This window comes from Chelonoidis abingdonii, chromosome 5, assembly GCF_003597395.2.
Source record: "Chelonoidis abingdonii isolate Lonesome George chromosome 5, CheloAbing_2.0, whole genome shotgun sequence".
NCBI classification, from domain to species: domain Eukaryota; kingdom Metazoa; phylum Chordata; order Testudines; family Testudinidae; genus Chelonoidis; species Chelonoidis abingdonii.
In genome coordinates this window covers 31,572,724-31,590,398 of record NC_133773.1, presented here as the reverse complement: position 1 = coordinate 31,590,398, position 17,675 = coordinate 31,572,724, and the positions used below count along the sequence as shown (strand labels likewise).

Sequence of the window (17,675 nt, the reverse complement as noted above, 5' to 3'; positions counted from 1 at the left end):
TAGCGCGACATGCATGCTTAGAACCTGTCACTCACTCTGAGTATGTCACTACATGAGCATGCGCGCCGGTACCCGTCAGTTCCTTCTCTACACACGGAGGCACCCCAACTCCGAAGTAGACGGGAGGTGGGGGTAGGTGGAGCACCCACAGGGACGGCATCATTCTCGATAAGAAAACATCAGTTTACTGCACAAGGTGAAGGTAACCTCTTTTCTTCGAGAGGATGGTCCCTGTGGGTGCTCCATCTAGGTGATTTCAAAGCAGTGTATCTCAGGGTAGTGGATTCGGATCTGGTAGGAATGCCGTAGAATACTGCTCTGCCTAATCAAGTCGTCAGAGAGAGGGAATGAGTAAGGGTATAGTGAGTATGAATGTATGGTGGATTGGAACCAGGTGAGCCACCCCTACAAATGTCAGGACAAGGGTACTGATTTGCATTAGGAAGGGCTAAGCATAGTAGATACAAGATCTATCTGGATGTGTCCTGGATCAATGGCCTGAGAGGATGTAATCGTTTACTTTATCTGATAACAGAACGTAATGCAATCAGAGCATCCATTTCGAAAAGCCTCTGGTAGAGAAGCACGCCCTTAGGATTAGCAGCCGCGATGGAGAAAAAGAGTCTAGGGAAGGTTCTGAAGGGTTTTGTTCTGTCCAGAAAAAGATAAGGCCCTACGCGCACCTATCAAGGTGTGCATTGTGGCCTCGAAAGAGTTGCATTGGGTTTCGGAAGAAGTTGAGGTAGTTAGGTGTTTATTGAGGTGAAATGAAAGGCATGAACCTTTGGAGGAACTTTGGGTGTAAACATAGAGTACTTATGTCCTGTGAAGAGAGCGTTATGTGAGTATGCTGCCATAGAGGGCTGCTTACTCTCCTGCCGTCGGAGGAGGTTAATGGCCACCAAAAAGGCTGTTTTCATCGAGAAGGTGCGAGAACAAGGGAGCAGGTAGGCTAAAGGGCGTCAAAGGGTTGATGAGTTAAAACGGACCAATTACTAGGTGAAGATCCATGGGAGGGGTAAGGTGGGCCGTTAATTCTGGCCCTTCTGGAACCTGCTAAATGCCATCTGGCAGACTCAGCCTACAAGCCAGCTGCAAACAAGGTGACTGTCAAATACTTCATTCCCTTGAGGGCTCTGAATGCTTTTTCCACATCCTGCGTCAAACTCATTGGTAGTGGACGCAGCCAATCAGAGAAACAAACAACAGTATTTCGCCATAACCCCAGCCAACAAAGAAGCAAATGCCTAGACCTGCTGGTCCATAAAGTGTATGCCTCTTCAACTTAAATTTCGAATTGCCAATATACCGCCATTCTAGAAATACGACCAAGAAATCTATAATAGTTCAGGACTTTAGCTGCAACACATCCCAGCAACAAGAAACACAAGTTTACAAGCTTTAGTTTCCGAGGCCAAAATCAGGTCCGCACGGCTCTCCAAGCAGAGCTCTGGATTCAGCCAATACTGCAGCAAATCCACCGCGTACAGCGGTGCGTCATAGCCCGAGGTTCATTGGCATTTCTCTCTTCTCTCTTTCTCCGAGGTTCAGAGCACTTAGATGATCTCCCTTTTGATGGTGACAAACTCTTTTGCTTCACCACTAATGAGGTGCTTCACTCGAAGGAAGGACTCAAGGGCAAACTCTTCGGGTCCTTAGGTATTCCAAACCCCTACAAACAGAAAGGCGACAGTACAGATATCAAACTTACCACTGTCCGTGCATACCGCCTCAATAGTCCACTAAGCATTTCCCGAAATCTCGGATCACAACAACCACGCCAGTAGGTTCAGATTACCAGCCAGCGTCGCCCCCAATCTTTCCCGGAGATGCCCCAACTTCCTCAAAATAATAAGCAAATTTAACCTTTGATCGAGGGTCTCGTAAACGTCGCCCCAACTCCAATGTATACAACTGCGCCCACAACTATTATCTGGACACTGTCGTACAGCCATTTTTTACACCACATGGCAGAATATTACCACCGACAAGTGGTTCTAGAGGTCATCACCAACGGGGTATATCCATCCCTTCCTTTCCTTACTCCCACCCCCCACTCTCCCTATCCCTCGTTTTTTTTTTTTTTCAGGAACACCTTTCACAAGCACACCTCCAGCAAGGAAGTACACATCTTCCTTCACCTGGAGTGCTATCGAACTCGTGCGCAAATGCCACAAGGGAAAGGATTCTTACTCCCCTTGATTTCCTAACCAGAAGAATACTGGAGATGCGACCGATCCTTGACCTCAGGAGGCTCAACAAATTCTGTCAAGAAGCAAAAAGTTCAGATGGTTACTCTCACCACCATAATTCCAGCCCTGGAGCAGGGCGATGGTTTTGCAGCCCTTGACCTACAAGACGCCTATTTTCACATATCACTATACCAGCCACCCACAGGTGTTTTCTTTGTTTTTACCTTGCCTCAACGCATTACCTATAATCAGAGTTCTACCATTTGGCCTTTCCACTGCTCCTCGAGATTTTTCTCCAAGCTTCTAGCGGGTAGTCACGGCCTCACCTCAGAAACAAGGTTATAATATTTCCTCACTAGATGATTGCCTCCTAGGCCTCCACATACGCCGAGGCCTTCCGCTTCACAAAAAATCACTACTCGAGTGCTTTCGTCCCTGGGCTTTGCAAATAAACGAAGACAAATTCCACATTAAATCCTACCAACGCCTGGATTTTATAGGAGCGAGGCCTTGAGTCCAGAACGACGGGCATCCCTCCAGCGACGATTCAATACCATAAAAACTGCTGGCTTACAAGGCTTCACAGCAGCCCTCGGTTCCCGCCAAGACTTCTCCAACTATGGCACAGTCCTCAGGTGCACTTTCGTGCGCAGAATGCACGTCTCCACATGAGGTGCGTTCCAAGCTGGCTGGCCACGGCTTTACAACTGAAGCGTGCACTCAATAAACAAATCACATTAACTATACCTTACCGGGGCAAGACTTCTTTCATATGGCGCCGGGCCTGGACAGTCCCCGACAACCTCGTGTTATGGAGTCCCCTTTCTCCAGACTCCAACCAATACTGTGTGATGCCGACGCAGTGCATTCTCACCGACTGGGGGCCGCATATCTCTCACCAAACCTAGTCCCGGGCTATGTCTTACTCAAAGACCTCCCACACATAAACATTGATTAATTGGTAATGCCAGTCTGGATGATGAAGATGGTTGCAGGATGTCCGTTAGCTCATGTTGTTGGTCAGGTACTTCCTCCAGATTGATTCTGAGCTCACTGGCAACCCTTTTGAAGAGATCTTGGAATTTCGAAAAATCGTCTGATGGAGGGGGAGGAGAAGGAAGTAAAGCCTCCTCAGGTATTGGATCAGTTGATACGTCAGATAATACTGGATCAGGACCTGGAGTTAATTGATCCTGAGGATAGGAGGGTGCCGCCAAGTGAGTGATAGGATTTGGACGTTCGCGTCTAGTCTGAGTAGGATAGCGGACGTGCTGCTGAGGGAAAGATGGCCACGGAGCCCAATACTGCCATGGTGATGGAAAAGGCATAGGTGGTGCCATCCAGGGGTTTACACACCAAGAGGCGGGATCTTGAGGGTGGTTTGGGACAATTGTCCTGTGTCCGCGGGTGACAGGACTCTGAGGGTAGAATTCAGATTGTACTGGAACATCATCCTGTAGTTCAGACTGCTCCTCACTGGAGGAAGGCTGCTCGGACCCTGAATCATTAGTCATGGAGAAGCCATCCCCAAGAAAGGGCGATTGTAGTGTAGGTGACACTAGGAGGTCACTTGTGTGGGTAAACTGCAGTTCTGGGGCAGCCGGAGGCGAAGGCTGATATAAATCCTGTGAGAGAACCCGGGCTGACACTGGAGTTCTTAGTCTTGGCTCCGTGCCAGGTAGCGGTAGTAATGCCGGTGCCACAGGCGGTGCCGTGCTATTAATAGCAGGCTGCGGTGTCTCAGCGGGTGCCTGAGTTGTCGGTGCCGCATTCATCGTGGTGCCGATAGGTGCCATAATTGAGGCAGGCAACTGAAAGCCTGTCGCCTAGGCACCGGAGCCTTGCGCTGCCGCCGAAAGCACAGGCGGGTTTAGCGCGGTACCGGAGGAGCCTGGCTTGTCAAAAGTACTCAGGCAGGGAAGCACCGGTAAGGAGACTGTGGATCTGACAGGAGAAGGTTTGTCTGTAAAGTTTTGTTTAGATTTTGAGTGCTCTCGTTTAGCTGCTTTCTTCAGTTTCTTTGAAGGGTTAGAGCTGTGTCTGAGAGCGGAGGCAGAGTCCGCGCCAGGGTCTGAGGCAGACTGCAGGGATCTTTGAAGCAAAATAAGTTTGAGCTTTAACTCTCTATCCTTCCTCGCTCTGGAACTTAATTTAGTGCAGTGAGTACATTTTTGGGGAATATGAGTCTCCCCCAAGCATTTTATACACTGTGAGTGTCCATCAGAGAGAGGGATAGCGTCCTTACAGGAAGAGCAGCGCTTAAAGCCTGTGGAGCCAGGCATATTTGAAGCAGCTGAGAGAACAAGGAAAAAAAAATTTTTTTTTTGGAATAGTAGGAAGAAAGGTAGATAACACTAACTAGCAACTAACTAACAGGAAAAAACTGTCTAACTACAGGTATTTTAAGATGGGAAAAGAAATCTTAAGAAGTCTGCTGAGCTCCGTCTCAAGCCGGGGGCGGTAGAGAAGGAACTGAGGGTACCGGCCGCCCATGCTCATTAGTGACATACTCAGAGTGAGTGACAGGTTCTAAGCATGCGTGTCCACTACGAGTACTGCTGCAAAAAATCTCTGATCAAAGGCACAGGGGTGCACCGACACCTAGAGTGGAGCACCCACAGGGACATCTCTCGAAGAACAACAACTGATTCCCGGTGTGATTCAGTGGAGTCACAGCAGGAATGACTATGTCCCAACATGTCCTTTACTGAATAAACCTTGCATGCATCAGTCCCAGTAGAGTCTGGGCCAAATTCTGCCCTCAGTTACCCCCATGCAAACCCACTGAAGTCAAGGGAATGGCACGGATACCACTCAGAACAGAATTTGGCCCTTCATTTCAAACCCTGCTAAATGACTCAGAAGATCCAAACTGCTTGATGCTGAGGTGCTATAAAATTCTCCAGTGATCCCTATCTTTCTGTAATTAGAAACAAATGATTTCCAAATCTCACTCCACTGCAGGTAAAACTTCATTGGTTTATCATTATTCATTCCTTTAAGCAGGTGACTGAGTTTGCACCGAGTTGCTTTTTAAAAAAAGCAAATGATTAAGATTTCTGAAAGAGAGGTGGACAGCAAATTTCACAGCTTTTGATAATCCATAAAAATGAGACACGGAAAAAGAATCTTCTTTTTCCCAACAGGCCTACCCTGAAAGGGTGACTCCGCTCAAGCAGTATGTGATATTTGGAGAGTCAATTTTATAATTGATTTCACACCAGTTGATCACAATGGTAAATGAATTTCAGGCTCACTTGCAGTTTAATAAAACCAAAACTGCTTCTATTAAAAAAACAAAAACAGAGTAGGACAATAAAAAAGAGGGGGGTACACCAGGTATATTACAAAGAAATAGGAAAATGGTGAAAGGAAGATTAGTACGACACTGGAGAACAACCAAGGGAGGGCTTTCAAGGTTGTGGCTGTGGAAAGGATTCAATTTGTAAGGAAAAAGGTAAAAAAGACAGAGGGAATTGTAAGGAATGAAGATTGCAAAAGGAGAAGGAAAGAATGCACCTCTGGAAAGGCAGACATGTTTAGGATGCAGTACAGTAAATGGACTTTCAACCAGTTTCACACCAACACAAAGATTAAATCCACTTAGAAAGTTTACAAAAACTTGATTAATTTAAGAAAGAAACTGTCTTACTGTAATTCATTTACAAAAGGGAAAACACATAAAATACATGAAATACTACAGTATACTGTACCATTCAAATATAAACAAGAGTTTTCCACAGACAGATATACTGTATTTATGGCATCATGTGAACAGAATTCCTCATCTATCTTTCCTGTGTGCCAAAAAGCGTTCTTCCATCAACCTCGCTTTATCTACAAAGGGTTAGATCAGCATCTTTGGTGCTCGGTGGGTGTGGATTTTTCACACACCTGAGCACCGTAGCTACGTCGACCTACATTTTAAATGTAAACCAGGCACTGTCAGTTTTAACTCACTGAGCCTCCTATTAATTCTTCAATGAACTGGGTGAGGATGGGAAAAATAGTGGTGGTGGTGGGGGGGATAGTTGCTGTTCCGTTAACTTGCCACTCCCCACTTCCCTGAGTTTCAGGCAGATTTCAAGGGATCCCCAGAAGTTCAGGAGCATCTGTGTGAATGCCCCATGCATCACTACTGCTGTCAAGCACTGATGGATGCTGGGGAGCACAGCTCCTGCAGCAACCATGCTTCAAGGGATCCCTCTATATGTCCTGACTCTGAGCTCTTTCCCCAATGGGAAGATCAGCATCTGGGGGAGAGAGGAGCAGCACAAATGACAATAGATTAAGGCTGTTATAACTTGTGCTGTGCGCTCCCCATGTGATTAAAGATGGAAAATCAACAGAATTTTACCTGTCTCCCCTAGCCTACTCTCCCTCCTGTTCTCTTCAGACCTGTGCAGCCCAAAACCTGTGGAGGGATTGCTATGTGATTAGGGAAAGGACACAGGCTCCTCCCTCTCCTTGGCAGAGATTCCTCTCAGCACCCAGGAGGGAGCATTAGGCTCTTAGACTGCAGTCCAGTGAGGTTCTGGACTTCCCCCCACCCCCCTAATATCAATTGGAGTGAAGGGTGCTAAGTACTTTGTGAAATCGAGCCTTAACCTGGGTTCAGAAAAATTAATCTCTGTCCTTTTTTTATCTGTTAATGTAATACCTTTAAAAAGATGGGTTTAAAAAAGAAAAGGTAAACTACTCCCATCTGTATTTAGTGAGGTTTTTAAAACCCATTTTAATGACCCAAAATAGCACGTTATTTAAGTGCAGACTTTTGAGGATTCATTTTTTGATTAATACAATTTAAAACAACAAGAAAACTCAATCAAACCAACAACAAACCAATCAAACCACTTTTAAAAACCTATTTCTCAAAAAGTCCTCCTGGGATATAAACTTGTATGTCAATTTACAGCTTTGAACAATTATGTTTTTACAGCCAAGTTATGCAGAAATTATGATGCAAACACTGAGTCTCTTTCACTGTAGCAGAGCTACTAATTTCTCCTGCAGGGGCTCACCAGTCTATGATTTAATCCAGAACCAAGAGGCTGCAGATTTATGTGCTGCCCAACATTATTTGAAAGGATCACACAGGTGAAAGAGGAGATGTCATTGGTCACTAAAAAATGTCATGTTGTTTATGCTACAAATTTTTGCAGTGTACATGAATTTCAGATTTTTGGTGTAGAAATTTAATAATTTGAACCTCTGTGACATCAGCCTAGCAGTCAATATCATTCAGCAATACTTAAAGTGAAAAAATCATGGTAAATTGGCACATAGCTGAATTGAAATCAGTGCAGCTATGCTAATTTACACTAGCTAAGGACCCGGCCTCAGCTCTATGACTTTTTTTTTCTTACTCTATTACAGCTGAGAAAATAAGTTACAATGAATGATTTATCAGTTTAACTTAGCCCTTACTGAAAAATGTATTGGATAAAATTAGTCTCTTTGTTCTGATCTTGGAACAATAACAAGCAGATTGTAATTTCCTCATATCCATTTTCCAAAAACGTTATTTTTTTGGGAGGGGAGTTAAATTTCTTTAACTCTATTGATCGATTATGCATGAACATTTCTCTCCAAGTTTTGGCTGTTTGCTCCAAACACTGTGCTAATCAGGGGTGGCTGGGCAGATAAGTCACAGGATATTGTTTCCCCTTGCCAAGCAACAGCAGATAGTGAGGCCAGGAGGGTCCATTTCTGACTAGGAGAAGAAATCAGTGTTGCACAGCTAAGATGTTTTCTAGTACAATTTATTTCCAAGATGTATACACCTCCTATTTCCTTGAACACAAGTAGGCAAAAACTGCAAAAAAACTCAGCTTTGACACCACTGCCTTTCAACCAAGAAGCATCTGTCTCAGGCCTCTCTCTCTCTTGGAATGTCACTGCTTAATAAATTGTTTCCCCTTCCTACCTCAACCCCTGGGCTTTCTGGGAAATCCCTTATCTAGGATCACATGGTTACTCAAGGTGGCCTGGCCATCCCTGCTGCTATTCTACAACACAAAGGAACGCTAAAAAAATTCCAGCAGAAAGAAGAGCACTTTAACCTACACAATCCTCTCAAGAAACGTCTGGGTGCAGTACTGTACAGATCCATTTCTATATGGAGAGTTTAATCCTCCTGAATGCTTATACCTCAATGACTCACAACAGGCATGATATTAGCACTTGTTGCCATAACAGTATTGTTTCTGTGCCCTGACTCGTAAGATACACAGGCACTTCTGGAGCGAATACTCATCATGCATGTAATATTTATAGTTCTGTGTCTGCCAATACTTGCTCACGTGACTCTGAGGTTCACTTTCTGTGAACACTCATGCCAGTGAAACTTGATCACATGAATGTCCATGGAACGTGAACACAAAAGTGGTATGGGTATAGTTAAAGTGAAGCCATTTAAAAACTCAAGCTAAGATTCTTTGCAGTCATTTGCAGTGTCTTCCTTTAGGATGATGTACTCTGCTCTCCAGCACAAGTGGCTTGCTCTGTAGGCTGATACAGGGCCAAGGTCATACCTTCTTGCAGGCCCTCATTGAAGGAGCAGCCCCTCTACTCCTGTGGTCATAGAAAGACTGCACTTGTTGTAAGCCCCTGTGTGAGCAGCACAAAAGAAGTCTCTTTGCAAACTCTCCCTGTGGCCGCAGGGAGAGTCAAATTCTGGCCCTCAAATATGAATTGCTTTTCACTGTGTTTATTATTTGCATATCACTCAGCTTGGGTTGTGAAATGAGGCTAATTAATTTCTGTTTATGGTTTTCATGCACTAGAGAAATATTGCATTGTTTGGCTTACAAAAACTATAGGGAAGAGCTTTATCCATAAAAGTAACCAAATGCAAATAATTAAGATAATTCTCTTAACTGTAAAGTTTGTAAATTTTTGTAAACAATCCCTAGCACACTTTATAAGGAACCAGATCCTCACTTGGTATCAATTTGTCTAGATCCATTGGAGCTACACTGATTTATACCAGCTGAGGTCTTGAGACAGCAGCTCCCACACAAAAAAATTACTACCCCAATGACGTGCATTGAAACTCACAGACTGACAAGGACTTTCATCAAGCATGGCGTGGGTTACAGAAAAAGAGCTTGATCTTAGGGTGGGAGTGGACAAACTCTTCCTCTCCTATCTTGGCAAGTGTATTACTGGTTCTGCATGGAGGCTTTGGTTCTCCTTCTGACCGATGACTTTGTCTAACAAATACATGTGACCTGCCTTTTGGCACACAGTAAAAAGAAAGATCAGGTTTAATGGACAAATGATAGGGTTGGGACAGCAAAATGGACTGGGCTGAGGAATCAAACAACAGATAACAGCACTGAGGTCACCTTTTCTCCCTTTTCGCCTAGATCACCCTTTTCTCCTCGAGGACCAGGGAAACCCTATAAAAAAAATGAACAAAGATATCTATTGACTTCCCTATCAATGTAGGTTAGGTTTTAAAATACTGCTGGAAAACTTATACAGAAAAAGAATACTGCGCTGCATGCTATGTGTCAGAAACATGGCTCATATTCAGCAAGGTCGTTTTCCAGCAATGGAAGTAAAAAGTGATTCAAGTGACTCCTACTGTTGTACAGACTAAATGACATTACTGGGCTCTGAAGGGGACTGCTGCAATTTGGGGCCTTCGACAGTAGGGAAGGTGGGAATGGGATAAGAGTGGGGAAGGTGGGAATGGGTTCACAACAGGCGGTCACCTGCATGCCATAAGAAATCCTAAATTGTGAAAAATGTGTCATGTGTAGAGTGCAGGATTCTTTTTTTTTTTTTTAATAAGGATGAAGTTACTTAACCAAATGTTGGTGGCTCCTTGTTCTACTCCTAGTGAGGGGCACTAGTTAGAGTCTGATCCTGCAAACTCTTCTTACCAGGTGTAGTGGTTACTACTGTGATTAGTCTGATGCAGGTCAATGGGACTCCTTTGGGTAGTAAGCACAGTGCCTTGTGGGCTTTTCAGGGTTGGGCTGTACTTTCTCAAAATACCATTGTTCAGTCTGTCCCTCTCACCTCTCTTTATCATATGCAAACACCACCAATACAATGTTTAGTATGTTCTCTGCATGTTCAGCATGCACAGAAAATGGGAAATAAATGTGCTGCACCCAGTGAAGGAGTCATTTACCTACCATTATGAGTAAACTGGTCATAAATATTACTTACATCAAGGCCAGGCTCGCCATCTTTGCCCTGTCAAAGAACCATATAAACTATGTTAGCATCCCTAAGCCTCATGACTATGTGATGTCTTGTCTGCTAATCATACCTGTGAAGGCTGTCTTGATATGCAAGCACCTGCCTTCTGCCTACAGGAGAGCAATAGTATTCTTTTTGTACAGCAGCAACACACATTTCCAGCGTTACACAAATAGCATTGCCATTAGTGAAGGGTCTTTCTGTCAGTGTTTAACATTTCCCCGGTTTCCAGGAACTGATAACTTGACTGTAAAATTTTGCTGTAGATTGAAGCTTATTGCACAAGCTCCAGGAGTAAGTTAAAATAATGCAATCACTAGGATTTCACCAGTTTCAAATCACAAAAAGGGCAGGAAAAGGTGAAGATTTTTACTTATGTAAATGGCCAGCAAATAAGCATTCACTGCAAACTAATATTCATCCAGTATTTCACAGAGATATTTAGTACACAGATGGAACTGAATGCCCGCACTACTCATTGGCCCTCTCCTGCTCCAGGTGAAGTCTATGGAAGTTTCGCCATTGACTTGTCAGAGCAGGATTAGGTGCATTGACTTCAATGGGAGTTGAGGGTGCTCAGCTCCTCAGCGGATAAGACCCACCGCATGCATAGATTCAGAGATAAGTGTCACCCTGACACAAAGTCTGCTAGTGATCTGTTCCACTTTCAGTAGGGCAGCCACACTGATTGCACTGCTGGGTCATTGATCTGAAAAGTATGGTTTTATACACTTCCTTTTCAATGTAAATTATTTAATTTCTCCAAGGCTGAGACAAAACAGCACTGGGAAATCTGGCTCAGACAACAAGGCCTCAGAGCTGTAGGGAATACATGCAAAATAAAGCTGCTCTGTCATCTTCCCTCTAGCAGGGACAGCTGTGCTCGCTGATACACAGGGAAAATGGGTTTAGGTTCTGTCACGGAGTGGCTGGCTCTTTAAGGGGAACTGGACCCAGCCTCACCTGTGATGGACCAGCTATCTTCCAGCTGAGACTGATCAGCTAGGGATCAGGTAATTATAAAAGCCAGCAAGTGGTTCAGTTGGGGGTAGACAGCTCCCAGGAAAAGGGAAGCTCTAGCAGGTAGCCCTTTGTTCATGGTGGGAGAACTATAGGAAGTATGTTTCAGTAGTAGCTGTGTTAGTCTGTATCAGCAAAAAAACCAAACCAAACCAAACACAAAAACGAGGAGTCCTTGTGGCACCTTAGAGACTAACACATTTATTTGGGCATAAGCTTTCGTGGGCTAGAATGTCTGATTAAGTGGGTTCTAGCCCACGAAATCTTATGCTCAAATACATTTGTTAGTCTCTAAGGTGCCACAAGGCCTCTCTGCTTTGTTTATAGGAAGTAGGTTGATTCCTGTGGGAGGCCCTAGAGTAACGTATGACTGTCAGGCAAGTGATTTATAGAGCAGAAATAGATAGGCTTCGGGTTAGGAGGAAGGGATAATTGATATATGTGCTATACTAGTTTTATATGGAAGAAATAAACCTAAAAACCAGAGAAAAGGGCCTGGACCACACTTCCTGGGCTGAGAAGACAGACCCACAGCCCCTCACTCTCTTTTTGGGAAAGATAATGCTGCTATGAGTGCTGGCCTTGCAGACACCTTGTGATCTCTGTGCTCAAGAAGTCTGATCATGTCTGGGCCCTGCGCAAAGCCTGGTGATGGGGAGGCTTCTACAGAGGGCTGGAGGCAGTTGAGCTCTGAGTAAGGTGTAGCCCTGTTATTACAATACCTAGAAAAAGAATACATGATAGGTCTAACTTTCAGATCAGCCCTATCCTGGCATCCCTTTTTGTGCCTGCAGTTTTGTGGGTGCACACAACTGTGTGACATGTCACTTTGATGTCTAATACCTGACGTGCGGGTGCTATTAGACATCTAAGTGACACTAATTGTATCTGCAAACTGTGAACATAAAAAAAAGCGAGGGCAGACATTTTAAAATTATCTAGTCTGGTAGCCCAATTCTGCAACACTTACACTTTTGGGACCTTATTCTCCACTGTCTTGCACTTTACCTATCTTTTACGCTGGTATAAAGTGAGTGTTAAATGCCAGCACTGCTGCAAATGAGAATCCTGGTTTGTACTCACTTTGCACAGGTGTGAATCACTACACAACGGGCAAGTCAGTGGAGAATCTGGCCCTGTGTCTTGGGAGTTTTGCTGGACTAAATACTATGGGCCTGGGATGCCCTTGATTGCTGGTTTCGTACTCTGTGTTCCTTCATCTTTTGTAAACATAATTATGGGTCAGATTTGGCCCAGGTTTACCTGGTCTGCTCACAGCCCCAGAGGGAGAAAGTTCATTCCTAATGGAGAGACTGTGTTAGTAAAAGGTAGTTAACCCTCGCTGGTGTTGAGGCAACTATCAGAATCCAACTCACCTCTCAAAGGGGCAACAGTAGCTAGGAAAGGGGCATGGCCAGGGGTGCACTTAGGGTGACCAGACAGCAAGTGTGAAAAATCAGGACAGGGGGTGGAGGGTAACAGGAGCCTATATAAGAAAAAGACCCAAAATTTGGGAGTATCCCAATAAAATCGGGACATCTGGTCACCCTGGGTGCACTGTCTTAGCACATTCCCTCAGCAACTTCTCACAAGGGCTCCTATGGAACTTCCAGATGAAAATAAAACTGCCCTAATGTGGCAGACTGTCAAAGGAATACGGCAGCAACACCACCCCCTGCTCTCATACTGGGAGACTCTCTAGCGCAAGGTGATGTAAATTACAATTCCCTACTTCAGCTTGAGAAAATCCAACCCAAACAAATGAAACTGGAGAGGAGATGGATAAAACTCTGCCTTTGTAAATAATGACCCAATATAATTGTGGTGGAACCACTGTGATCTTACTAAAGTTGGAACAGATCTGTGTTTGCAACACACCACAGCTGTTGTGTCAGTGCACACAGTAGACATACATGTGCACAGCCACTGAGCTAGATCCTCAGCTGGGGTAAAATGGGGTTGTTCAGTTGATTTCAGTGGAGCGATGCTGATTTACATCAACTGAAGCCCTAGTCTACATATGTTAGGGATGGGTAAACTAGTTAACTAACTTATAGAAAAAAGGATCCCCTCCCCAGCCCAACCCTGCCTTGAAGTTGCCTGCTCCGGTATATTCAGCTAAAACTTTTATCACTTCTGGTTTCTGATCAGGAAACAAGTGCCAAAATACTATCAGAAAGTCAGTGAGTCTTCTAGGCCAAATCTGCAAACTTGAGCGGTTTGGATAAGCTTTAGGTAATCATCTGAACTTCTGCATATTTATCAAAACCAAACTCAAAGTATGAACCTTTTAAAGTTCTCCCATCCCGAACACACAGAAATAAAAAAAAAAAAAACCAAACCAAACCAAAATCTTCCATATGCAAATAACACAAAAAATAGTAACAGCAAATATTGTTGCATCAAAGAAATCCGAATAAGACATTAAGAAAATCAGAAAAAACTTCCATGGCTATACTGTCCTGAGCTCTTTCCCAGTCTGTTTTGGTGGGCTCAAGGCATCTAGTAACATGAATCGACCTTACATAATCAAAATGGCAGGAGCTGCAGAATAAGGGGCACTTTAACTGTAGAATTCCTCATTCTTGTTGGTTTGTTAGCTCCACTCCATTACGTTTGCATAGCTGTATGTATGTGTAGGAATCGGTGTAAGTTTGTGATATGGGCCTGCTTCAAGAGCAGTGACTTTGCATTGTCAGGGATTATCATCTGCCCTCACCACTCTCAACTGATTACACTGCTAGATGGAAAATGGTTATAAAACACAGCAAAGTTTAATCAAGGAGTGGTAAAAGTTGCAATGTGTACAAGTTCCATGCAACTTACAGGCAAACCATATGGTCCTCTGGGTCCAGGGTCACCAACAGCTCCCTTTTCACCCTAGAAAAAAGATTAAAAACACATATCTGGTTTAATCACAAAATAGTCTCTTTATGTTAAAATAATCCCTCTTTCTCAAAAGTGGAAGCCTGTTTATCTCTAATCCTTTGGCTGGATAATGTCTGCAAATACGATTTTCAGTAAATAGTTAAATGAAAACGACAGGGCTGTATATTCCCATGTTCAGACACACTGATTGTATCTCTTTCTGGGAGACTCAAGACAAGCCAGCACAGTATGATAAATGACAACTCTGACAAAGGTGAACATTATCATGTATTAATACTATTTTGTGTAGTTTGTTTAGTACCAAAAATGAATGTAGTTGCTAAACATCCAGTGTTATTAACTTCCAGCCAGTGCTATGAGCTCGTAACAGCTGGAGCACTGGGCCTTCAGGAGGAGCCCAATACTGTAACGAAAGTTGTGGGTGCTCAGCACCTTGCATCCCGCTCTGGCTGAACAGCTGAGATTTGCTATGATGAACCACAAAATTACTGTCAACCAGGGCTTGTGTGTAACAGGCAATATTATTAACAGCAATATCGTGAAGACCATATCATATGTAGAACCATATATTTAGCTGCTCAGATATATTAAATAAAAATTCTAACCCGCAGTGAGACAAATAGAAGTGATTTTCACTGAGAGTCTAATCCCACTGCACACTGAAGTCAGTGGAAGAATAAAGAGTTTCCAAAGAGGGGTGCTATTGGAGCAGCTATGCACATAACTTGTTACAAGCCAATAGAGAGGAAACATTTCCAGAATGAAATGAAATCTCTAGAATATAAATGTAAGGTTGGAATCAGTACTGGGTTTAGTGTTTTTCAAGGTGACTGACAGGGAAAAAAAAACAACGTTTCAGATTAGCTGACCCTTGGCTGCTGCAGGACCTCTGGTGGTGATCTTGTTAAATCCTGTATGCTAAACACAGATATGCCTGGTGAGCAACAAGATGGGAGACTCCAAGAAACATCAAGCCTGCTGCAGTAAATAATGAAAGGTTTGCTTTCCATGGTATTCTTCCCCCTCACTAAACACTGAACCAACACTCCAGCATAGCCTTTTGGTGGGAATGCACTGCTGGAGGTGTGTTTTACATGAGACAAAAACCAGAGGTCCTGGTCACATATGGTTTTCAGGGCAGCTTGTTTGACTAGGTTCCACCTGGAGTGTTGCATGGGTATCTTCTTCACTTCTTTTTCTTAATACAAACAAAGTTTTTGTGTAATGTTTCTGGCATGGAAAGACATCATGTTCCATCCCAGACGTTGCCACAGTTCAGTGGTAGATGAACTGTCTGCCTCTTGGTGAAATGTACTCTAAAAATCTAGATTATTAATTATCCATTCTTAATAGAAAGGGTACATTTTAAAAGCACAGACTGGATATTTAGATGTGTGTTTTCTTTGGGAGTCATGGATAAATCCCTGTGCACTTCTCTGAGAATGTACCACTTAAGTGTAAATTATATTGCTTGGACAACAGCAAGGAGGCTCCAGGAAAAAAAAAGCTGAAAGAATCTCTTGTTCAATAATCCTATCAACAAGGGATGAATTAGGGGGACTGACATATGAAAAGTTTAGATACTTTACATTTTTGATGAAGATTATAGCTCCTTATATGAGCCTCAGTCTGGATGAGACTAAGTGTCTGATTAAGGTCTTTCCTGATTCTGTTGATCTCCCAACTGTCTCTGACCAGGCAGTGAGACTAGATACCCTTGTAAAACAACAAGAGATACTAGAAGCAACAGCTGATTTACAAAATTAATCCCCTGAGGCCTCAATACTTTCTGCCAGAAGAAGCTAAGAGGTTTGCTAACCTACTTATATAACTGCTACAAAGTTCTCTGATCCATATTTGCAATACATCAAGACTAGTTAATGTCCTTTTGATCCAGACCATATGTAGTCCTCTCGAAATAGGACTGTACCATTGTTAAACATATGGTAGACATAAAAATACTGGCAAAGGGTTTGGAAAATCAGTTCAGGGAAGTCATCCCATCTATTATACACAAGGATCGGTCTGGATATGTAGCCTACAGACTTTCTACCTCCAATGGGAAGCACCTGTGGAAAGGTGTTTGGAACATGGCTCATGTCATCAGTGGCTATGGATTAGGATGAATTAAGGGGTGGGGGAGACTTTTGGGATTGCTGCCCCAAACAGTGAAATAAACTACTTGCTTCAGAGAAACAGACATTCACAGTCTAGTTTTAAGAAACTCTTAATCTTTTATTTTCAGAATCTTGTCAGTGCAAAAATAACAATTTGTCATTCTTCAGTGGTGTTTCCTGGCAGTTTAGATCCAGTGTCCTGAATTACAGTGTTCTGTGTTGTGCTGAAGTATTGTATTTACAGGAACAATGCTATATTTGGTTTCTCCCTGGAACCTGCACACAAACTAGATGGAGATCTCATGAGGCCACCCCACTGAGAAGAGTTTTAAATAAATAAATGTGTTGTCAGAAACACTAACATATTTTGAATGTATTTAGTGACAGAAGTTTTAGGCAAGCCACTTGTTTGAGGTCCTGAAAAGAGCTGAGTTCAGAGACAAAACTTTGCCACACCAGGTGAGATTCCTTTGGCATTCCTATTCCATTAAGTGTGAATCTTTCAAAACCTTTTAAACTAATAAGAGACTGGAGAAGCAGTCTTGTCTGACAACATTATCACTGACATTTACATTAGCTATGGAATGATTTTGTATATTCCCTATGGCTATACTCCAAGATGTTTGATTGTCCAGAGGGAAAATAGAGTTTCCTGGCAAACAGACAATGTTAATTAGATGTTGTTAGGTCTTTCAGCCAGCCTTTATACCTATTATTAAACAATCAACTCCATTTTTTTGGTTAGAAAAATCATGAAAATATAAGCAGAGATGGCTGTAAGTAAAAACTCCTGCAGTTCTTGGTGAAGTGGCAATGCTGATATCTACAGTGGATGAATACACATTTCAACGTATGTAGCACCTTTCATACTGGAATATTAAAGCGTTGACAAATTTTAATTTGTTGTCATCTCTCTTTTACAAAAAGAAGCATTACATACAAATATAGCATTGTGCACAAAGTGTCATCCTGAAATGCTACCCATGGTCATCTGAGAGTATTACATTCCCATGTAATGGATAATAATAATTTGCAATGCTTATAAAACATCTTACACTTTTAAAGCCCTATTCTCACAATAACCATGTAGGGTAGTTAGGCAATTATCATCATCCCAGTTTTACAGAAGGAGGAACTGAGACAAAGAGCATCAAATTCAGCTCTGGATTAAGTAGGTGCAACTCTGACTGGAGTCAATAGGAGTTGTATTCTCTTATTCCAGAACTGAATTGGGCGAAGA

The 17,675-nt window shown here is 43.1% G+C and overlaps 1 protein-coding gene across 1 annotated transcript in view; it reads right to left on the bottom strand.

Moving 5' to 3' along the window:
* Window positions 1–17,675, bottom strand: part of COL25A1 (collagen type XXV alpha 1 chain) — a 192,591-nt gene that overhangs the window by 17,281 nt on the left and 157,635 nt on the right. The window contains exons 30-32 of the mRNA XM_075066209.1: window positions 14,256–14,309; window positions 10,377–10,403; window positions 9,542–9,595 (exon numbers count right to left, since the gene is read on the bottom strand). Of these exons, the coding sequence (XP_074922310.1) occupies window positions 9,542–9,595; window positions 10,377–10,403; window positions 14,256–14,309 (135 nt within the window). The remainder of the gene's footprint in view (window positions 1–9,541; window positions 9,596–10,376; window positions 10,404–14,255; window positions 14,310–17,675) is intronic.